The sequence below is a fragment of the Athalia rosae genome, chromosome 3, assembly GCF_917208135.1.
Source record: "Athalia rosae chromosome 3, iyAthRosa1.1, whole genome shotgun sequence".
Lineage (NCBI taxonomy): Eukaryota > Metazoa > Arthropoda > Insecta > Hymenoptera > Athaliidae > Athalia > Athalia rosae.
Window position 1 is genome coordinate 22,479,956 of NC_064028.1, and position 22,974 is coordinate 22,502,929.

Consider the following 22,974-nt stretch of genomic DNA (forward strand, 5'->3'; position numbering starts at 1 on the left):
AATTTTTTTTATCTGATCCTCGGTACAAATTTTTATCGTACACGTTATCGCTGTGGACAAAAGCTCGTGAGCAACTGCGATGCATGCTAGAATCGTCGACTGTTATAATATCGATCACATTGGTCAGGGTTTTCTTCAACGAATATCCCCCTCGTGTTCCGCGTTGTATTTTTTAAACCCGCAAAGCCACGAAGTCGAATCTCGCGTCGTTTCGTATGGTATCGTATAGCGGGGACAGCGAAGGTACCGCGCACCGCGATACCCGCGAGCAGCTTAGGACTTCGGGCTTCGCGTCCCGCGTCTCAGGGGGAAGAAAATGAAATCAGGGGCACCGCGTCGCGCCGTTTCTCGCGTCGCAGGTTTCTACTTCTACGTAGAGTAGCGTCGTCGGCATCAGCGTCAGCGTCAGCAGTAGCAGCAGGCAGCGAAACAGCAGGCGGCAAAGTATAGCCGAGTTGCTGCACCGCTTTCCGTACGGAGTAGCGGCATAAGTTTTGAGGGTGGGGGGAATTACGTAGACCAGCGACGCGAGCGAGACGAAGTAGAAGTGAGAGAGAGGGAATAAGACGGGCCGACGAAAACTTCGGAAGCGTTCGGTTAGCTTCGCAGTTCAGCATGAATGTAGATTGTAGACAGCGTCGTCGTCTCTTCTTTAACGCTTTTCCCCTGCAAGCTCGTACGTGTTACACACACGTAGATTTTAAGGCAAAAAGAGAGACAGACGCATCTACAGACAAACCGACCGACCGACTAGCATCGGCGTAGCAGCGTTAGCGACGTAGCTGCTCGTATCACGCGCATGCGCATTTTGTGAATTTATTGAGCACCGCGCGTGGGAGTGGGGGCGCAGCGACCGTTCTCTCGCAGTCGTCACTCAGTCGCGCCAGGCCCCCGCTAGCATAAGCAAGCCTAAACAGTATCTCGCTCGCCTATACCCTTTGCCCTAAAGAATATAACGTTGTTATAAAGAAAATAATAAAACAAGCAAAGCAAAACTAAATAATTATTTAATTTGATTGAAACGAAAAATAATTCGAGAACTTGGTTGAAATAAATTTAATACATCGTCGATTGAAACTATCGAACAAACACATTCATCTAATAACAATATTGATAATAAATCCATCACGTTTCTCGTGTTCAAGATTAAATTCTTCGGACAGTTATTTAAATAATTTTATTTTGTTTTTTTGGTTATTCAGTTTTTGCATAATCAAATTTCATGAAAATTACCACTGCATTACCTCTGCTGCAAGCTGATAACAAAATATAAATGAATAACTTCGTTGTTATCGTCTAATTTTGTATATTATTAAATTATCTGTTACATTATTAACATTATTATTATACTACGTTGAATTGTGTGATGACTGGTTTATTTTTTCTCTCGATTTTAATCAATCGTTTTATAAATAAACTGCGTTGAGATATTAAATTTACAATCAGTTTGTATAAATATTTGTACCAATAATCTACACGTAGTTTGAACGTATCTAAAGTACATCTGACAACGTCTCGTTTGTTCTGATAATTATCATTTTTATTTTAAATTTTGAACAACTTTTAAATACTAATCTTAAATGTTGGGAAGTAAAAGTTTTTACAAGTTACGGTAATAAATAACATTATAATTATTACCAGAATTTTAATGCAAAGGAAGAATTGAAATGAAAAAAAATTAATTGGTCCAGTTTTACAACATTGTTAATCGTTCTCCATTAATTGTTGTTGTGGTCTCTTGGTTGTGACCATCACACCTCATGAATTGTGTGAATAAAATATCGACCGTCTGATCAAAATAAAAAATAAACATCCAAATCGCCAATGAGCAAATTTGACATAATTCTGTATGTTAATAAAATGAAAAAAGAGATTTTTTCCATCCGGTAATAACTGATAAGACGGTGGCTTTTGGAGCAACGTTGAATTTATCAGTTTTTTGCAGAAGATATACAATTGTAGAAAAGCAAATAATCGTCACAATTATTAAAAGAAAAAAATTACGAAAAAGTAATAAGTCTATTAACAATAATTAATAGTGGTGGTGTGTTATTTTGTGCCGGTGCCGGTTTTATGTGGTCGGACAATCGAGGAACTCGGTGTGCCGCTAGCAGCAGCGTAGCAGCAGCACCAGCACCAGCACCAGCATCAGCACTAGCATCAGCGATAGCGACAGGAAATAGTGAAGAGGAATTATTATTATTAACAGTAACGAGGAGAACGACGACGACAGGAGGAGAAGAAGATCATCCTAATCAGCAGCAGCAGCAGCAGCATCATCACCGACAGCAGCGTTATTATTTTGCATTCTCAATTCCCGCTGCTTTAAACTTGTCAAATTCAGCTGCTGATCAGTCTAGCAGCGTAACGTAAAACGTGGGACGGACGTCATATCAGAATTTTCTGTATCTGTATACGTGTACATACATGTGTACGGAAGAATCGAGAACGACTTCGAAAATACGAAGCTAACGATATTAAAGGGACTACGATTCGTTAAAGGGATTCTACGCGAATAAAGGTAAAAAAAACCGAAATCGAGTCATCGACGTAATCGATCGTAATATGATATGCGCAGTTTATATTCGACCGATCATTTATTAAACGAATGGGACTCGTAATTCGAACACCGAGGGGAAGAAAAGAAAAATAATAACATTTTCGCATAGCCATTTTAGCGCTAAATTTTATTAAATTATTACCCCGCGTGAATTTCGCATCGTTTCATTTTTCGTAGCAGCAGACGTAGTTAAAGCGATTGTCATCGTTGCCTTTCGTATATCAAGGGGGGTTCTTTTTACCCCCTCTTTCATTACATTCAATTCTCTCATTTTCACATGCTGCCACTTCGTTCATTCGTTTTATCATTATTTATTTGATTTTTTTTATCTCATTCTTGCAGCGGATCTAAAATTACGAAAGAAATACGATATACACACCGCGTATGATATCTAATCTGAGGTGAAATAACGATCGAAGAAAAAAAAAGAACGAGTAGATATAGAAGAAAAGAAAAATTAGAATCTTATCGAGCATGCACGTGGTTTTTTTTTTCTCGCTTTTATTTCCGACCGTTCGTACGTACAGCTAGCAGCCGGTCATCTACCAGGTTAACTGGAATATCTATGTATGTAGATCATAGTAAATTAAATGAAACTGAACCAAAGTAAACTAGAATATAAAGTAAACTAAACTGGAGTAGAGTTGAGTAGAGTGAAGTATAAGGTAATTAACTACGCTGAAATCGCGTCCCATTTCATTTCGTTTCGTTTGGTTTAGCCTTCCCACTCATATTCGCGATGCGGGTATGTAGGCGCTATGCGTTACGTACGTACACCGCGAAAAGAAACGCATGTGTACGCTGCAGTCGTGAGAAAATAAGTGCACAATCACGAACGTAAAAAGAATGAAAGAAAGAAGTAATTAATGAAAGAAAAAGGGAAAGAAAGAAATTTTTTAATAAACAAATAAATAAATAAAAGTGAAAGGGGAGGGGGAGGGTCTAGAGAGAAGAAAAATACCCATAGCACTCGCCATTTCCACCGCGTGGCAAAAATTTCATCGAAACGGCCATTAAGACGGCAACTTTATTAATACATGCAATGCCCCCGATGTCGTTTCGTTCTACAGTTTTAACACCCTGTGGGTAACCACCGTAATCAGACGACACTGGAAAAATAAGAAAAAAAATAATTTTCAACGCCGTTTATCATATCGTTTGTTAACAAATATACAGACACATGTATAGCGACGAAGTCGCTAAACTACGCGGCGCTGAGTATATCAATTATATTAATTTTCATTCCACGCATAACAACCACATGTCTTTTTCTTCTCTGCAATTTTTTCTCTCTCGCTTTATTCCCCGATAAAATGCTCTTCAGATTAAATTCTCTGGATACAGTTTCGAAAAATCTGTACGTTTATTGCTCGGGAGGTGGTAGAGGGAGAGAGGAGATAAAGAGAAATAGATAATAAAACTGAAAAAAATATTGTAATAAAAATTGTTCGAGACTTGACTCGAGCGGTGGTCGTCGGTATCGTTGTTTCTCCTAGCACATCTTAAACCGGCTAGGTATATACGGCTAGCATGCACGCGTCGGTGTGGGTGGTTGGGTGGGTGTGTCTCGTGTTAATTTTAGCCACGTGACAGCAGCCGCGAGTTCCTACTCGCTGTGACTATACACTAGTAACCAGATATAACAGCTCTCTTGCTAGTTTCTAACGAAGGAACCAACGAACGAACAAATCAACGAATTACAAACTAACAAATTAACTAACGAACTGGTGCAAATACCTTCTCCCTACACCGGCTCGCTCCCGAAAAACTCGCTTCTATTTTTCTTTTCTATCCCCTATTCCTATTCATTCGATCTGACTTCTTATTTCCAAAGATATTTACTCTCGCACTTACGAATATACCGATCTACCCGATATTTAATCAATGACTTTTTGCCATCGACTATAGTTTACTCTATCTTGTCTTTTCTCTAATGCGCACTTTCTCCAAGTATCGTTAATGCAGAGGTTGAGTCAGTTAGAACGGCGTGTAGCGGTGCAGATTCTTACTAGATCTATTCAATATTTCGTCTATTTCCCTCTCTGTGGGTACCTATATCGTTATTCTAGTTGTAGAAATGGGCAAAAAGCCAGACGCACCAGCCAGTATAGAAGCGTATACCACCCGCGAGTGCTGATGGCAGAAAAGCTTCGTATACACATGAAAAAAGGCGCGGGCGGATGGTGCAACCGCATTTTTATTTTCATTTTTATTCTGTTTTTTTTTTTCCGATGTTTTTTCATTCTTTTTTTCCCTCCTAATATTTTTTCTCTGCTTATCTTTTTCTTTTTTTTTTTTTTTTTTTTTTTGTTCTCGTAGATTTTTTTATCTCCTCGATTCAACATTCAAAAAAATTCGTACCGTTTCGTTTCAATTCGTTTCGTAATATTATACTCCGCATAAATATCATCGCTATACACACATAATACCACTTGTACGTACCTACTTATATATGCATAACTTAACGTATGTGCATAGGTATACCAACTCATTCTGTACAACGCTTGAACTGACCTCTTATAAAATTTTATACAGAAACCAATATGTATGTATATTTTTTTTTTCCATCGATATTTCATTCGATTTTTCTTATTGACGAAACTTTATTGTGCGTGCACGTATTTTTGTGGCGCAGTTGCTACGTCCAATTAGGATTGTCGTGTCGGTTAATGGAATCTTTTTCGTCTTCATTCTTCTTTCTCCTTTCTTCGACTTTTTTTTCTGTTGCATATTATTTATCTGCCCGTTTTTTTGTTTTTTTTTTGGAATTTTTTCCCGTCTTTTTCGTTATTTAGTCAAAAGCGCGCGCCGTTATGGCGGCAGCGGTGTAGTAATGGGTATACGTGTATACGTATAACAAGTAGCGCGCGGAGGATTCCCTCGGGCGTATTATCGGCTACAATAATCCCCGCATCTGTCGTGGCGATAATTTACCGAATTTTCGAATGAAACCAGCAAACCAAATTGAACTCGTTGCGCCTGCGTTGGAAAATAACGTAATCGCGTACGTACGTCGCACGTATTTCGGTATAGGTGCTGAAAGTCGTTACGTGTGTGTAACCTGCACGCCGCTGACCATTACAGGTTCAGCACTGCATATTATTCCCGTATACGCGCACGTATAATAGGTGGGCCGAGGTGCGATTTTTATTTATCATTATTTGTTATTTTATTTTAAACGTGTATCTCACGCCATGCCATTATAGCATCGCTGCGGTCCATTTACACAAACAGAAAGACATAATTCGATATTATAATCCCGAAAATCTGTAGTATTATCTACTACGTATGTTTTTTGTTTGTCATTAGCATATACCAATAATTCATCGTGGTATTTTTCGATGATGGTAATAACGATGATGAGGATAATAACGATGACGATGATGATGATGATGGGAATGTGATTAATATAAATTTTCATTCGTCATTTATTTATGATTCCAGATCCATCAGTTGCGGAAATCGAGATCTACGAGAGGATTCGAATTATACGGTGTGTAATAATCGAGTAACGGGAAGAGAAAAATTTTTTTTTTCAATTGTGTGCGGGTGGAAATTCAAAATAAAAAAAAATACCCATACGTAATAAATTTCGATTTCAAATTAGAATCATTAAATAACGATTGGTCGAAATTTTGTTTGACAAAAATATACGGGTATCAACCTATTCGTTCGGGATTCGATTTTTCCACATTTATTCTCAAAATTATAAGAAATATTTCTCCGGTATCAAAGCACGTCATTATATCTATCATATGAATTCGTGTTAATCCAATGCAAGGTGTATCTTACATTTGTTGAATATTATTACAAATTTTTTTTGTTTTTTTTTCTTTTTATTCATAATCACATTACGTGTACATTTGCACAGATCACCGATGACCATTGTTCGATTAGAATGATAAATATAATGACGACGTTTCATATCGATTGATAATTCTGCGAAAAAAGATAAAAAAAATATTTCTGTGCGGGAACATACGTATGTTTAATTGTGCTAATTTTGTTCTCATCTTTCCAAAGTTTTATAGTGTGTGAAAACGATAACGAAAAAGAGAAGAAGAAAAAAAACCAAAAGGAAGCAACGCAAAACATATAAAGAAGAAAAAGTAAAATAAATCATAGATTAGTTAGAAAGAGAAATATATATAAATATATATGTATATATAAATACATAAAGAAACGAAAAGAAATAATACAATAACGTAAAAAAAAAAGAAGAAGAAAGACACGAGAGAATTTTTCCATTAAAAAAATATATATATATGTATATTTATATATATACGAATATATAGACTTTTAAACAAAACAAAAAGAAAAAGAAAATTATATAAATCTACACAAAAAAAGAAAAAGTATATACAGATACATATATAAAACGAAAGAAACGGGATATTAACTGTTGCGTAAAAAAAAGTTGATTAAACTAATCAAAAAAAATAAATAAATAAATAAAGGAGTGAACAACGAAAACGACAACGAGATGGCGATGGTTAATATGGGTAACCTATTGAATGGAAAAGATTCGAGGTGGTTACAATTGGAAGTGTGCAGAGAGTTTCAACGCAACAAATGTACGAGACCTGACACGGAGTGTAAATTTGCACACCCACCTGCCAACGTAGAAGTACAGAATGGAAGAGTGACCGCATGCTACGACAGCATCAAGGTGAGTTTCACTTTTTCTATCCATCTTCTTTCTCTATCGAATGAGAACTTTGTGTCTATTGGTATATCGTACATGCTTGTGCAGCTGTATCTCTATACCTAATAATGTAGTTATAAAGAAATGAAAACCCTGCCGCGCTGCAGGTGGATTGTGCAGGTAAAAATTTAGGGTTGCGTTGCAGCAGGTCGCTATTGTGTAATACCGCAGCGGTTATGGCGCAGGTAGAAAAAAGGTACACAGTTTTGCGGGGGTGCAAACGTCGGGGGGGGGGGGGGGGGGGGGGGAAAGGGATCGGAGAAAAATTCTTGTAAGCCTTTAGGGCTGCCTCGGTGCGTCCGCCATTCTTTGGGGTGTGAACGAATAATCGATATAAGCATGTATACGCTGTGTATAGGTCTACCTGTGCGGTGTATGAAAATATTTTAGTCACGCGTTCGCCCCGATGTCTGTGTCGACTCCGCGTGTACGGTTGGCATATAATTCGTAATTTTCCTTCGTTCCGGTTGATTCTTTTAATTAATTTCTACGGACGATGTAATAAGGTGTACCGCACGTATTCTCGGTATCGTTGTCATGTTAGTTTTGGAAGAAAACGCGACGATCGGGACAGTGCGATAGAGGAAGCTATAGACGTCCTAATGGAAGCGATAAACCCCCGGGGGGCTGCTAATCCCCCTCCCCTCACTTTCGATGCCTCTGTCTCTGGATTTTCTCTCACCCTCATTTCTCTCCCTCTCTCTCTCCGTTCTCTCCATCGTCCTTTTGACGTAGGCACAGGGGGCGACTTCGCGTTTGCTCGATTTCCCTCCACCCTCTTATTTCTGTCTCTTTCTACCTCTATACCGGCTCAGTTTGCAAACGTGTGTGACAACAATGTGGCTATAGTCTCAAGGAACAAAGCTGTCATTATGATACCTATCCTCACATCATACCTTCAGACATGGGCTAATATGGAAGGATACAGTAACTGCGGATAGATATTTTTTGTCCCCCTGTAGTGCATGGGAATATTTTAGCTAGACACGTGTGTGGAAAATCGCAAAAAATCGATACCCTGTAAAATACAACCCCATGAAATTATAGTGAGAAACAAAATATGATTAACACACTTCCGGAGGGGTGAAAATGAAGAAAAAAAAAAGTAGAACTAGAAAAAAATAACAATTACTTGAAACATTAAACACATGGAATACGACAATATCCGCACGTATAGTATATAATTTAGCACCCCATGGTATATTGCGTATAATTATCACGGAGTTTCTATATTCTTCGCGCACAACGTAATGTGTGTTTTAGTAAACATGAACGTTATATTATTCGGGTTCACGAACGTGTACGTTCTATTTGGTGTGTGTGTGTGTGTGCGCGCGTTGTATCGATGTGTGTGGTGTACGTGGTATGTAGTCACGATTCAAATTACGACTCGTTAGAGTAATTTACATTCGGTTTCGTCGTTGTGTCGTTGTCGTTGTCGTCGTCGTCGTCGTCGGATCGTCGTTGTTATCGCGGTATGAGTTACATGCGGGTGGTGGGCCAACCGTCAAAACTTGCAAACTTAACCGACGACTAGATCGCATATTCTTTTTTCCGATATCTCCATTCGTGTAAAAGTCGAATACTCCAACCTCGTATCGCAAGACGCCTATATTAAGATCGGAGCGTTTAATTCAGCGGGAAGGGGAAAAGTAGGTATAGCTGGAGGGGGAAGGTTGAGCTCGACGAAAATTTGGGTCAAATCATTTTTTCAACTGCCATACAGAACCGTTCATTCATTTCGATATGTGCTCACTCCGAGGTTCGTAATTTATGTATATTTTAACCTACACGATACTTTCCTCTTCGCATTATTCGGGATGTAGCTCTCGCCGAAAGATGATGATCAGTCCCGAGTCCTCACCGTCCTCACCGTCTTCTCATTCTCTCCGTCTTTAGTTTTTTGCTCTTCATTATTTTTATTTTTATTTTTATTTTTGTTTTTTATCATTCGCGTCTCATCTCGTCGTATTGTAGGAGGCTGGAACGGGCATGTAAGATACAGATTGAGGCGAACGTGTGAGAGAAGGTGAGGGAATCGGTGTACGTGTACACGTATATCGTAACAGTATCGTAACGCCTCCGGGCATCGTGATCACGTTTCCCAGGTGGACGGTATATGTATATCGTGCAGGGTGACTAATATATGATATATGTATATATGGCTTCGTCACAACAAAAATAGAAAGTCTCCTCTCTTTTTGTACATGAAGTTTATCATGTCCGCGCTGGTTAACGTTGTCCCGGAAGATACGAAAGAAAACGATCTGCTTGAAGATTTTTTGTTTTTTTTTTTCAAAGAGGATCGATTTTTCATTCACCGCGTACACTCTGATGATGGATGAACGAACGGAACGAGAGCGAAAATAATGACTGCAGTTATTCGATGGACAATAACGATTATCCGAAGAACAAAAAAAAAAAAAAAACCGGTGATTACAGAAGAATTCATTAATTCATCGACCCCGAAAAGCTTATCCCGCACCGCCATCGCCATTACCACAATGAATACGACGGAATTATATTCCCCCCTCCCTCCCCCCCTATATATATTCCGAGTGAGAATCTAAAGAATTTTCATTATCGCGTTGGACGTGCAAGGATAATCCCTATATAGCTTTCGCTGCCGCTCCTCCTTCTAATCGCGCGCGTTTGTCGTACTCCTCCTATTTAGATATTTAAATGCATTGTCTGTCGGATCCTCATTCGATCTGTATTATACCCTAGACACATTCTTTTTCCCTCCATTTTTCAATCTCTCCCGATAAAACTAGACCGAAAATTTCGAAACCGATATTCGAGACGGATGGAAAACTACAATTAAAATCGTTCCACGGACGTGGTTTTGTCTCTTTAGTTTTCCATTTTCATTTTTTTCGCCGCCGCTACCGCGCTGTTGCTTAGGGAGCTTGAGCTGTGAGAGCTGGCTGAGCTACCTACGCGCGTTGGGCGATGACGACAACGACTACGGGACGACGACGATGATAATGTTGTGCGCGATATATACATACATCTGTTCGAAAGAAAAAAAAAAAAAAAAAAAAAAACGTCCGTACACGTATCTATCTCTCCTCGTATTTCGTACGAATACCCACGTAGATTCGTTACGTGTGCGTACCGATACCTGTACGCCTGTGGTGTGGTATGGAGGCGAGATGACGCGAGCGAACGACAAAAACCGGTCGGGGTCCACGCGTAAAACTATAATGCCGAGACCTCGTCTCCGGTCCGATACGAACCTACACCAACTCGGTACGGACACCGGGCCTCGAAATGTATATTGCATTGAGCGCGCACCACGGCGCGCTACGTGTGTGGGTGTGATGAATTTCCGAAAATTTTCATCGCTCCTATGGTGGGGAGGAGAGGTTTTTTTTCCTCTCTTTCTCTCCCTCCCTCCCTCCGTTTCGTTTCGTTTCATTAATTCAACCCACACCGTACGTTTAACCAACACACTCGTTGAGTGATACCCACGTTATGAGTTAAACACTCGTTTCCCTCTTATAGTCTTCTTTACGTACATCCACTTCCTAGTTATATGTCGTACACACATTCTTTACACGTATATACCCACTACATCGCGAACGGAACTTGCGCACTTAAAAGATAAAAAAAAAAAAAAAAATAAATAATAAAATAAAACATCGTCAGCTACGATATAACGACTTCGCTGTCTGCTAGGAATATTGTGGGTCTTCTCTATATAGGTCGTCGCCGTCATCGTCACGATGCGTACCTCAATGTTCACGGTCTGCTGCGTGCAGCGAGACTTCTTCTTGTCAGTTTGTATGTCGGTGTACGCGTATTACCGGTCGTCGTGATATACATACAGGCGCGTTTTTTTTCCCCCAATTTATAGTCAAATCAGTTGGACAAATCTACGCATCTGCTTCTTTTTTTTTTTTCTTCTTACATGTCATTTCGTGCGTAAACTGTATGAAGAATCTAGGCACCCGTGCGAGCGCGTACACGTAGGAGAAAATGATTTTCGACCGACACGTGAAATTTTTTGACCGTAGGAGGAAACGTGTGTGCGCTTCGAGCCACGGCAAAGGAAGAGATCGTTAATGCACGCGACCATAAGCAACCAACGGACGTCAGAAACGACCCGTGGTTAAACTTCCCACGCCTAGGTTGGCGACTGTAACGATAACCGATACCGACAGCGGAAACACCCTCACCAAACCTGACCCGAGTTAACGTCAAATAAACCCGATGGTGTTCCGATAGGTTGGGTCGCGCACACGTACGCGGCGTACGAACTGTATGTATCCATAACGATGAATAAGAACGTGATAAGCGCGAAAGAGATTCGAAAATGCACGTCGTACGCAAATAACGGAATAAACGAAGAAAACTGGACTTTGCGGTGTGGAAAGAGAAAGGGCACCTTGACAAAAATAAAAAAATAGAAAAAACAAACAAAAATAAAAATGGGGGAAAAAATGGAGACGATGGCGAGAGATTGTAGAGAGGGTCGGGTGGTGCCGCGCGCGACGTACCCCGCGCCGAGGTCCCTCAGGCAAATCTGAAAAGGGTGAGAATGCGAAAAGTCATTTCCATCTAAGCTTCAGGTATTTTTCTGCCATTTTTCGAGATGTAGGAAAGGTAGGGTGGTAGAATACAACCCCGTGAATGAGAGTCAGCAGCTATATCAACCTTTCGCCGTCCCACCGCCTAGAATTCTTCTACAACGAAGAAGAAACAGCCCGGGATGTGATGATCGCGGAGTACCGTGACACAACCCCGCGAAAGAGGAAAAAAGAGGGTAGAAAGGGGGAGGAAGGGGGAGACAGGGTCGCGTGTATATATAAATACGGAGAGGGTGAAACGAGGAGCAAGAGCAGTTGGATCGATTATTTTTAACGACCGCGAGTTCTCTTCTCCGACCCCCCCTAGATAGCTAACACCGGTGAGCGGGAACCGACGACCGTGCGAAAAGCGATACGCGAACGCGGTGGAATGCTTCGAGAGAGGATTGTCTCTGCAATTATTCCGGAAACGCGAGCCTCAGATCGGCCGTGGGGAACGTCGTCGTTGGTTCATTTGACACTCAACCCCCCGTGCATATATATTTTTATTTTTTTATTCCTTTTATTTTATTTTTTTTCATCCGTTCTTGTTCGCGAACTTATCTGTCGTGCTTTCTTTTCAACCTTCTACATCAATTCACGCCATCTGCATCAGCTTTGACACCCGTAAAGAACTTGACTCTTGAATTGTTTGTATCCGAGTTTTATTCGTTCCTTTATTCTATCGATTTATTTTCAGTTTTATTATTTTCCACCCTCCCGAGGAATACGCTCGGTTAATCGATATCGGTAGTAAACTTTTTCCGACGTCGGATTTGAATTTTTCAGAGTTTAAAGGGATCAGTTTTACTTTTTGAAACACAAGTTCGAATATCAGGAAATAGCTGGGTATAGATGAACTCGCGGAAACTAAGCGGCAGGATTCTTCGCGAGGCAAACTTATATTCTTGTTTTTCGCTGCGCGAGGATGAGACATCGGGGATTTTATTATTCGTTTCTCTCCACCGACCCCTCTACTCGAAAGTTAGTTTTTTTTTTTTTATTCTCCTTTTTTTTTCTTGTTCTCGCGTCTTCCACTGCAATATACCCCCAACCGCGACGACTTTCTTGTTCGGCCTTTCTTCTTCTCCTTCTTTTTCTTCCTTTTTTTTTTCGACTTCATTTGGATTTTATTTAGGTTGTAATCATTTATTGTACAACCGCCTCGTTTCCTTCCTTCCTTCCTTCCTTCGCCTACTTCCGGGCCTGCTCTCACTGTGGTGTGCTGGTGAAATCTCGGGCGAAGTGCTTCACATTGTTATTTGGGGCGTTAAAGTGAGACCGGCTTTTCATTTGGTATCATTGTTCTCGACCGACCCCCCCCCATGTATACTTACCACTACTTATATTCCTCGTCATTCTTCGCCTACTGCACCGTATCGCTAGAACTTCCATCTTTCTTTCACCCTTTATATCCTCACCATGATGTCTTCATCGTGTGCCCGTAATCACTGTAACTGCGGTTCAACTCTCGTCGAAATTTTCATCCCCACAGCACTCGCTGGTTCGCCAGACTCATTCGTTCGGTCTAAACGCTTTCCACCTGCGATATAATTTATTACTTGTTCGGCCGAGAAAGGGCTACAAAAGAAGGGAAGGGAGGGGAAAGAGGGGTGGGGAAAATCTGCGGGTTATCGGAGGAGGTTTTAGTATAGAAAAATATGCAAAAAGCAAGTGGTTTTCGGATGTACGAGGGGGTAGGCAGATAGTTAGGTCGGTAAACAAACAAGCCTCGGGCGTTTCGAAAGCTGTTCGAAGGAGAATACCCCTAATGCTTTTTTTTACCCCTCTGCCTTCTCTCCGTAGTTTTCTTGATACACTTTTTGAGGTTGCCACCCCACGTGAAAAATAACCCTGGAAATTCATGGCTTGGGCTTATTTTTTTCATCATCAAAGAAAAAGAAAAAAGAAAAAAAAAAAAAAACGTAAAAGCTGTGGAATCATTCTTTGTGGAGCCAAGAAGGTTAATAAGATTTGAAAACGGTCTCAGAAGTTTCCGATTTAATGGTATGAAAACGTTGCTTGATTTTGTTTTTTTGTTTTTTGGTTTGATTTTTGACAAAATCTTCGGTCGTTCCCGCGGGGTGTTATGTGAATAAATTGAATCGGTGGTTTGGAAAGTGTTTTACGAAAGCCATACCCGCGGTATCTCAACTCTTCCGATATCAGCCTCGTGTAGAATAATGTCGCGTAGTTATTCCTGCGAGCTCGGTGGTTTTCAAGGATTGCGTTTCAGAGGAGGTGCCAGTCGAATTTTTAAACAGCCGTAGTCGTCTCGGATATATAAAGGCGAATAGGAGGAAAAGAAGAGAGACGGAAAGAGGGTAGAAATGCGGGTGTACAGGGATGGTGGCGGGGGTGAGTCGGGAGTTGTTAATGGAAACCCATTGTTCTCTAATCAAATCACTCGCTCATCCCCACTCCTCCTTTAACGTTCTCCGCCACCATCCCGTCGTATAGCCCTTCCGAATGAGGGTGCGAAAGAACGAGAGGAAGGGTGAAAGATACAAAAGGAGAAAAAAGCGTCTAGTAAAATTAACAAGGAAACTAGAAGGCTAACCAACGTTGCCTTCACGTCTGGCAAATCTGGGAATTAAAAATGCGGGAAATGGAAAAACCCACGAAGAAGACCTTGAAGTGGATGCGAATATAGCGCGAGAAAACCTGCAGTTTACGAGATATCGGTTCGGTAATTTGCTCAGTGCTCGTCTTTTTGAGCGGAGGTTTATCCGCCGGTGAAAAAATCACAATGACGGCGCCCTGCGGCCGTTACGCAATTTCCTGCGTCGGTCCTATTCGCGGCGTATATTGCGTTGCGTTGCATTCCGTCATACGTTGCTGCGTTGCCTCGCTATGACCGTGACACGATGACCAAACTACGTCTCGTTAATGGATTCGCTACGATGACGTCAACACCAGAGATAGAAGTACGCTAACCCACGGTGATGATGATGATCGTCATGGCGAGAACTATGCTAAAGCAGCGAATAGCGCGAACGCTATTCGATGCGTTGTGAATTTTTATCGTTCACGTCGCGCTCGCGTTGCCTGAAAATCGTCGTAACGCGTCGTATCCTCCTAGCCGTGGAATCCCACCGCCCGTACCGATCGACCAATTGTCGGGATAATACCACCGCTGTACTCGTCGTCATCGTACGGAAATAGACGATGCCTCCGATGGCCTTTGACGATGGTATACAACTCGGTGTCCCGCATTCTTTTATACTCGAAACCATGGAAAAAACGAATAGTTGGCTATACGGACGGTCGATTATTTCTTTGACTTCCGTACGATCGGGAGGGGATGAGAAAATCCGGAGATGTGCGCGCTTTTCTGCATTGTATCGTGATTCGCGTAGCGGACGGCGATCGGCATCGGTATCAGACCATAAACGGGAAACCGGTCGTAGACGGGAGTGTCGATTTGATATTATTCGTACGGAGCGAACGTGTGGAACGTAGAACGTCGCTTTGATCGGAGAGTATGACGCATCGGGTTGGTCCGTAAATAATTCAGTGCTCAATTACGCAAATTGTGTGCGCGAGACAGAGACGGAGGGAGGGAGTTAGCTGCTGGAGGAGAAGGAAATATAGGAACTGAATTGTCGGATAGCGCTGAGCAACGGGATATATCGAGAGTGAGAGCGAGTTGGCGAAGGGAAACTCCTACACCGCTTCGCCCACAGGCGCCACTAATTTCTATCGGTCGCGGTCACTTGTCAAATTTGACCGTTCCTAGTCATCCCGTAGCAGCTGTCCATCCGGACGTTAACCCCTTTTATTCTCACTATTTTTATTCCTCGGTTTTATCCCCCCCCCCCCCCCCCCCATCCCCCCCTCTTTTTTACCCAAGCGCGATCTTATCGCCGCCCTCAGCTAACGAATTGACTGAGTTGCACATTACACGCCCTTAGGTGGCGAGTCTTCGTGTGTACACAATGCACATCACACAGCGTGTATGCATTCGCTCCTAATAAACCGCCTCGTATAACCAAGTGCTTGATATCCTCTCGGTCGTCGGCGACCCTGAAAAGATATCCGGATAAAGAGGGAAAAGAGGGTAGTGGAGGAAAATTCTCACACACGGATACGCGCGTACGTACGTACGGTCTTGCTGCCTCGTTCTCCTTTACTTTTAACGACCCTCTCTCTTTTACTCTACTACAGGGGCGTGCGGATCTTTTCACAGGGCTTTTCAACCCCGTGTACAAAAGCATGAGATGAGTAGATATCCTGTAGTAATTGCATGCCGTCGCCCCTTTCGCGTAGCACTAGTTTCGCTGCTTCCCTCGTTTCTTTTTTTTTTTTTTTTTTCCCCCCTCTTTATTTTTTTTCTCTCTTGCCCTTCCCGTGTACCTAACCGGGGTTTCGCCGGGGTCTCTACGCCGCTCGGAGCTACGGTAATTCAAGATAATTCACAAAATTGAACGCTTCAACCGCGCCGCTAAATTCGTCGACTGGACTCTTTGGACCGAATTCTCCTCATCGCCCCCACCCTCACTCCGTTCTCCTTGAAGGACCTGGGGAAAGGCAAACACGGAGGCACTCGATTCGCCGTCTCACCTTCTCGAGAACTCCTTGAAGATGAGAAATGGGATCATAGGCGGTACCGTACTCGAACCGTTTAAGCCTAGTCTTGTGGTTTCCGATCGCTATTTTGATCCAGTGCACGGCAGCTATCCCTCTATATAAATGAAAAAATCTTGTACCAAAAACCAATGCAAGGGAGGAGATTTTTAATATTGATTTTAATAACAATATTACAACATGAAGTTCGCCGCGATGACGAAAAGCGATCTGTTATAGTAGCTTGATTAATTATTTATTCAAAAAACGAGTGGGCTACCTTAAAATATCAGGTAAAAAAATTATTCCACCGGATGATTACTCGATCGATTGCATGAGTAGATGATTTCGGCTTTCAGATTTGGATTCCTGAGCTGATTATACGTGAGATGACTCTTGAAAAAACCAAAAACAAATCGATTTTTGAGCAAAAAATAAATCATTGTTTTAATTAAGTCTAATATACTTTTCTTACGTATTTTGACCTCAGGAATCCGAATCTCAAAGAAAAATTGATCTATCTCTAAAATTGACCGAGTTATCGCCAATTTTCAGCTTTTTGGGGTCAAAAATAAAAAATTGATTTTTCAGTCTATATTAATGTAATTTGAGCTCAGGAATCTGAATCTGAAAGAAAAATTGATCTATCTTCAAAAATTACCGAGTTATTCTCATTTTATCGCATTTTTTGGCATAAATTTGAGGATATCTCGAAGGGAAAAAATCGTAGCTCAATTTGGACAACGGATTCGTGTTCCTGAGGTCAAAATACATAAGAAAAGTGCCATACGATCAATTTTAAAAAATAAAAATTTTTGGCCAAAATTTGAGATTTTTCCAAGGGGTACCCCTTACGATTTTTTCAAATTTTGACCAAAAATTTTTATTTTTTAAAATTGATCGTATGGCACTTTTCTTAAGTATTTTGACCTCAGGAACACGAATCCGTTGTCCAAATTGAGCTACGATTTTTTCCCTTCGAGATATCCTCAAATTTATGCCAAAAAATGCGAAAAAATGGGGATAACTCGGTCATTTTTGAAGATAGATCAATTTTTCTTTCAGATTCAGATTCCTGAGCTCAAATTACATTAATATAGACTGAAAAATCAATTTTTTATTTTTGACCCCAAAAAGCTGAAAATTGGCGATAACTCGGTCAATTTTAGAGATAGATCAATTTTTCTTTGAGATTCGGATTCCTGAGGTCAAAATACATAAGAAAAGCATATTAAACCCAATTGAAAAAATAATTTTATTTTTCACTATATAAAATTGAACTTTGACTTCATAATTTCGCGACGATACAAAATTCTACACACCGTACATATGATACGTATAAATAGCGTTTTCCTGCTGGAATCCTTTCATTATACGCTTGGAAATCGGTACACCGTACGCGATCTATTTTCTGACGATCTATAACGTCGGTGGCGGCCGCAGATAGACGTCGCGAAAAGGATCATTCCGGAGCGCAGCGATGCGATACAACGCGCAAATCCTATGCACGTCTCCCGATTCACCTACATATTTCGAATATCCTTCTATTTCGTTGTACGGTCCACTCCGTCTGTTCATGAAAATAGGTACAACACGCGCGTAGGAATCTTCTTCCACCCTTACCCGATCGAGCATGCATAACAATTCTACGTGATGAACGGAGCAGCTGCGTGTGAACCGATATATTCATATACCCACGGTACATATAATCGTTTCGATCCACGGTGATCTGAGAACTACAATTTCTGGATTCCGTTCGTTCGCTTGGGGAGGGATAGCTGCGAGAAAGAAAGGGAGAGTTAAGCTGATAGCGCACGCTCGCTACTCCTCGCTATCCTTGGAATTTAGATTCGGGGAACGATTTTATTACACTTTGGGAAGCGATAACGCGATCGTCGGTATTACACGCAGGAAACTTGAAACCGCCCGAGCTAGTCTTATCTGGCGGCAGGTTTCCCGCTATTCTCGCGCTTTACTGCTGCTGCTGCTGCTGCCCCAATTTCACGGCACGGGGAATTAACTCTTTACACCATGTCCGTACGCTTAGCACCTCGTTTCGCGAATTTCGACCTTTCAAAAGTCGTTCCGCAAGTTTTCAGCGTTGTTCGAAATTTTTCTCGAACGAAATTTATGCATGCGAAAAAGCAATGTTCAGAAAAAGGGGCGAAATTTTTTTTTTTGTTCGCATTTTTCGCCCTCCCGTGGATCACACGAGAATTTCCTTCTGAAGCAGTGGTAATAGACTCGCTCGGTTTAGCTAATGTTGTTGCGTTATAAAGTTGAAAATTATTCCTGGATGAATATAGAAATAAATAAATAATAGATAAAAATGGAGAGGCGCTATGCCAGCTGATAAAACATAAATATCGTTAACCGCGGATAGTCGTCGGTAATGTATTTATGTTGGCAGTCTCAGAGCACTCGTCTCCTTTTCTTTTTTTTTTTCTTTTCTTTTTTATCTCATCGTAACCGCCATTCTATTTTCTCGGTTTCTAAAGCCAAGTGCTATTAAAACGGCGCTAATTGTAAAATGGCACTCGAAACACCGTTTGTAGCGTACAAACTTTGCTCATCTTCGCCTGTGATTAGCGATTAATCGATCGGATCGAATGAATAGGCAGCCCTCGAATCGAACTTCTGATCGTTGATATACTATTGTTACAAAAGCACCCTCCGTGACGACTGTTGAAAATTTTTATTCCCATCACATAACCGGTAAACGTTGAAGTTCTCTAACCATAATTCTTGTTTTTTTTTTCTTGTTCCAGGTGAGTTGTTCAGATCGTATTCGATAGGCATGCTATTAGAACGAGACCCCGAGTTCCGGAGGGGTAAGTTTTAATTATTTTTATTCGAAAACTTGTTTCCTTCTTATATATTAAAACCCAAAAAGCGTCGATCGGGGCCGCCGCCCTTAAAGCTTCGAATAATATTAGCAAAATGTTGAGCCGCCCTAGATATCGACGATATCGAAGGGTTCGCGGCGCAAGAGGGTGGCGGTCGACGGGGTGAGGAAGGGGCGGCGGTGATGCGATGCGAGGGTGGGAAAAGAGTAAACGGAGAATATCGTCTGTAGTGCGGCCACGTACCCGCCGTTTGTCGATCGTACCGCAATAATTCCTTATTGCTCTTCGCGGCTCTTACCCTAACCTTACCTCAAAAATCCAACGACGAAAGTGCCCCCCCTTCCTCCCTCCCCCTTCCCCCCCCCCCCCCTCGTGTAACCTTTGTTCTTCAATTCCGTACCGGTCTCTCCTTCCTCACCTGCCGCGTTCTGACCCCGGCAAAGCAGTGCCGGAGCGGATGAACGGGCACGGTGTAGAGAAGAACCCCCGGCACACTATCCACCGTCTTCATTCACAAACACCCTAGAGATAAGACACGTGTTAAGTACCGTTCCAAATAGACCTAGGGATGGAGAAGGAGTCGGAGGAGGAGGAGCCGCTTTGAGACCAGATAGGATCTCTTTTCCGACAATGACTACAGTGTACTCGGAATAATTTACCCGCCGGAGACATATTCGGGAGGTTTTTCAGGTGATGTTAACGGTTCAAAAAATGGTTATCCAAAGATCCGTGCGGAAAGCGCGATTCGATCGTTTTACCGATGAGCGAATGCGGTACAGTGAGCATTTCGTTATAACGACCGAATAATGAGATCCTCCGGACTGAGCTGTGGAATTTAATACCGATCTGATCCCGAAGCGCTCCTCCTTCGGGGCCGTTAAAATTAAGAAAAAAAAAAAAATAAAAAAATAAAGGAAGAAAAGAAGTAAAACGAGAAACAAAAAAGAAGGAGGCGAGAAAAATACCCGGTAATGTATGGGAAGCGAAGGTAAAGGTCGTGACAATTTGTTCTGATACTTTGCGAAGCTTTAATATCACCGGCTTTCGTTCCCTTATTCTTTTTCTACTTCTTATTCGTAGCCCCGCTGTTGCCGAACGAAAATTTTCCCAGGAAGAAAATCCCCCTCCGTTATCCGAACAACGCGTCACGTGCTACTCATAACTCGTAACATTTAAGTAAGAAGTAAGCCTTACGAGACACCCTTTCTCATTTCCTACCTTCTCTCTTTCTCTATACCGCGTCAAATTATATACACCGTACGTAGTGTACAGCGTAATTGTAAGATGTACAATTTACACCTTCTGGGCCCCTGAAATTCTCCGCTCGGTTTACACGTTGCTTTTCATTAACTGTTTTTTTTTCTTTTCTTTCTTCTTTCAAAGTTCGCAGGTCTTTCGCAAACCCTATACCGTGCATAGATCACAATCCGGAGCATTTTACGAGGAACGTAGCGAGCGAGTTCGGACCTCCTAAAACCACAATAATAGTATACGGTACCCGAATTGGTGCGACGAGTCTACCGAACGGACCTCTTCGCAACCGGACACACTTCGCACAGTTCGTATCCAGTAGAGAGAGAGAGTCAGTTTGTTGTCCACCACGTCGGTTTGTCGTTGACGGACGTTTAAGTGCGACGGTGTTGGCGGTGGTCATCTTGTACACCGAATAACCGGGGCGAACTTGACGAGGTGGCTGGCTGGGGGGGGGGGCGGTCAGGCGAACCGGAGCATACCGAAGTCGGGTGGTATTCCGGTCATGTACCCGTTCTATCCAGGTCTCCGAACCTCCCCGCCCTCCCCCTCCCCTACAGTTCCTCGAATCACCCCGCGACGACGGTCTCGACGTACCACCGGTGCTCGCGGCGGGGTGTTCGCAGTATTAATTGGCTTACGAGGCGACACTCATTAGCACTTTGTGCGGAGTACCCGCCGGTGCCCCCCCGACCCGTCCCCCAACTACCGAGTCCGGAGGATGGAGGGTGGTAGCGAGGTGTAGTGACCAGACTAGATACGAAAGTAGAATGAAAAACGATCGTTTTCGGTTACTCTTGCGATGAATTTTTCGTCGATTGTGTGTTTGTGGAGTTTGCGTGGCTCGTCGGGTTGTCGGTCGGTGGAATTCTTTCGAAAGTGGATATTATCAGCGGCGAGTTTGTCGTCAATTACTAATTTCTATGTATTAATCCAGTGGAGATTGGCAACGGTAAACCGGCTACCGGTTTCGCGATGGTAGTACGTCGCGCCGCGGCGAACCAATACACCGGGGCGCCTCTCCCACACCAGCTACCGACCTTGCGGACAATAGGGTGTGTCTTTTCCCATTTCACCTGCCGTAGACAATGTTGCTCGATAAGGCATTGTTCCACCTCGGTCTCCTGCTATATAAGCAGCTCCCGGCTATATTACTACCCTCTAGCAGCTCCACTCCTCCCTCAAACCTCGGCTCCCAATCCAACTCCCTCTTTCTCTTTATCCCCCTCTCTCTCTCTCTCTCTCGTTCTCTACGTACCAACGTTTGCTGCCACCCCTTCTATCGCGTACGTATACATTGTACCTCCCTCAATTTCTATCCATCCGTCGTTCTCTCTGCATGAAACCCCAATGCATAGGTACCGTTCTAATATACGTGGGAGTGTTGGGGATACGTACGGATTATATCGCTACACTGAATACCGCTTATATTGCGACACTATTTGTCTAAATTACATTCATTATACCGATGTTCCGACGCGATGCGGATGTTGGGATAACCTTTACGATCCATACCGGCATTGTAAACGGAAGGGAGGAAGAAGAAGAAGAAGAAGGAGACGACGACGACGACGACGCGGCGTTAACGTTGACGTCGAGGGGATATCACCGGCACCGTTTCCATTTCCCATGGAATCAATGAGTAGGTTGAAAATAGTTGTTGAAGAGTACTTGACAATGGGGTCGGTCCTCGCCCAATGGGTTTCGGGCTTTACGGTTTTAGAAAACAGGAGGGCGAATCCGACCGTGGGTTTACGGGGTTTCCCGGGCTTTCGCTCGCTGCTCCTGGGCCGCTGATAATTAAAGCTAGGAAAACACGAGGAAAGAGGGAGGTAAAGCGAGAGAAGAGCAGTTTCACGGTAAAATGACTCTCTCGCACCCGCTTATGCGGGAATTAATTCCTAAATTGCCGCTCCGAATATTATCTTGTAACGTTTGAGGGTTCGCTGCCGCGATATTATATTCCGAGAAACTCGCGAAGACCGTAGACGGTAGAGGGACCGTGGAGGGCGAGGGGCTCGGAGGGGACCGGGGAAAAGTGGAAAATGAGAAAATGGGAAGAAAAGGGGGATACACTATCTATTCCATCTCGGAACAAAGATGGTAGGCGAGCGGCCATATCTACGTTCTTAATATACGTATACAGTTTCTTCGAATTAAATTAGGAGCAGTTTTCGACCGATCCTGCCGCCGCGCCCAACGCCGTCCAACGTTGAAGCGAAAAAAAAAAAAAAGAATCCAACAATTATTCCGTTCGGGCCATGAAAAGCACGTTAACACGTTCGCTTTTTTGTATACCGGTATCATAGTCGAGTCATACCGCAATTAGTCTCGCAGTTTTCCTCTCGGCGATGTACATATTTTAAAGAATTTTCTCCGAGAGTCCGTAGTAGACAACGAAGATCCTTGGGGAGATGTCGAGGATCGGGAGCGTCGGCTCCCGCAGTCGAGGGGCAGCAACCTACTTCGTTGGTA

At 42.6% G+C, this 22,974-nt stretch overlaps 1 protein-coding gene and 1 long non-coding RNA gene across 10 annotated transcripts in view; both read left to right on the forward strand.

The window, feature by feature from the left end:
* Positions 1 to 858: 858 nt before the first annotated feature.
* On the forward strand, positions 859 to 6,690 carry LOC105693181. Its single transcript, XR_001103455.2, has 3 exons — positions 859 to 2,521; positions 6,005 to 6,053; positions 6,584 to 6,690. It is a non-coding gene; the product is annotated as an uncharacterized LOC105693181 (long non-coding RNA).
* Positions 6,691 to 6,893: 203 nt separating this feature from the next.
* Positions 6,894 to 22,974, forward strand: part of LOC105683881 (protein muscleblind) — a 116,120-nt gene continuing 100,039 nt past the window's right edge. For all 9 annotated transcript variants that reach the window (XM_048652500.1, XM_020851117.3, XM_048652502.1 and 6 more), the window contains exon 1: positions 6,894 to 7,229. In XM_048652500.1, coding sequence (XP_048508457.1) covers positions 7,044 to 7,229 — 186 coding nt within the window. In that variant the 5' untranslated portion in view covers positions 6,894 to 7,043. The remainder of the gene's footprint in view (positions 7,230 to 22,974) is intronic.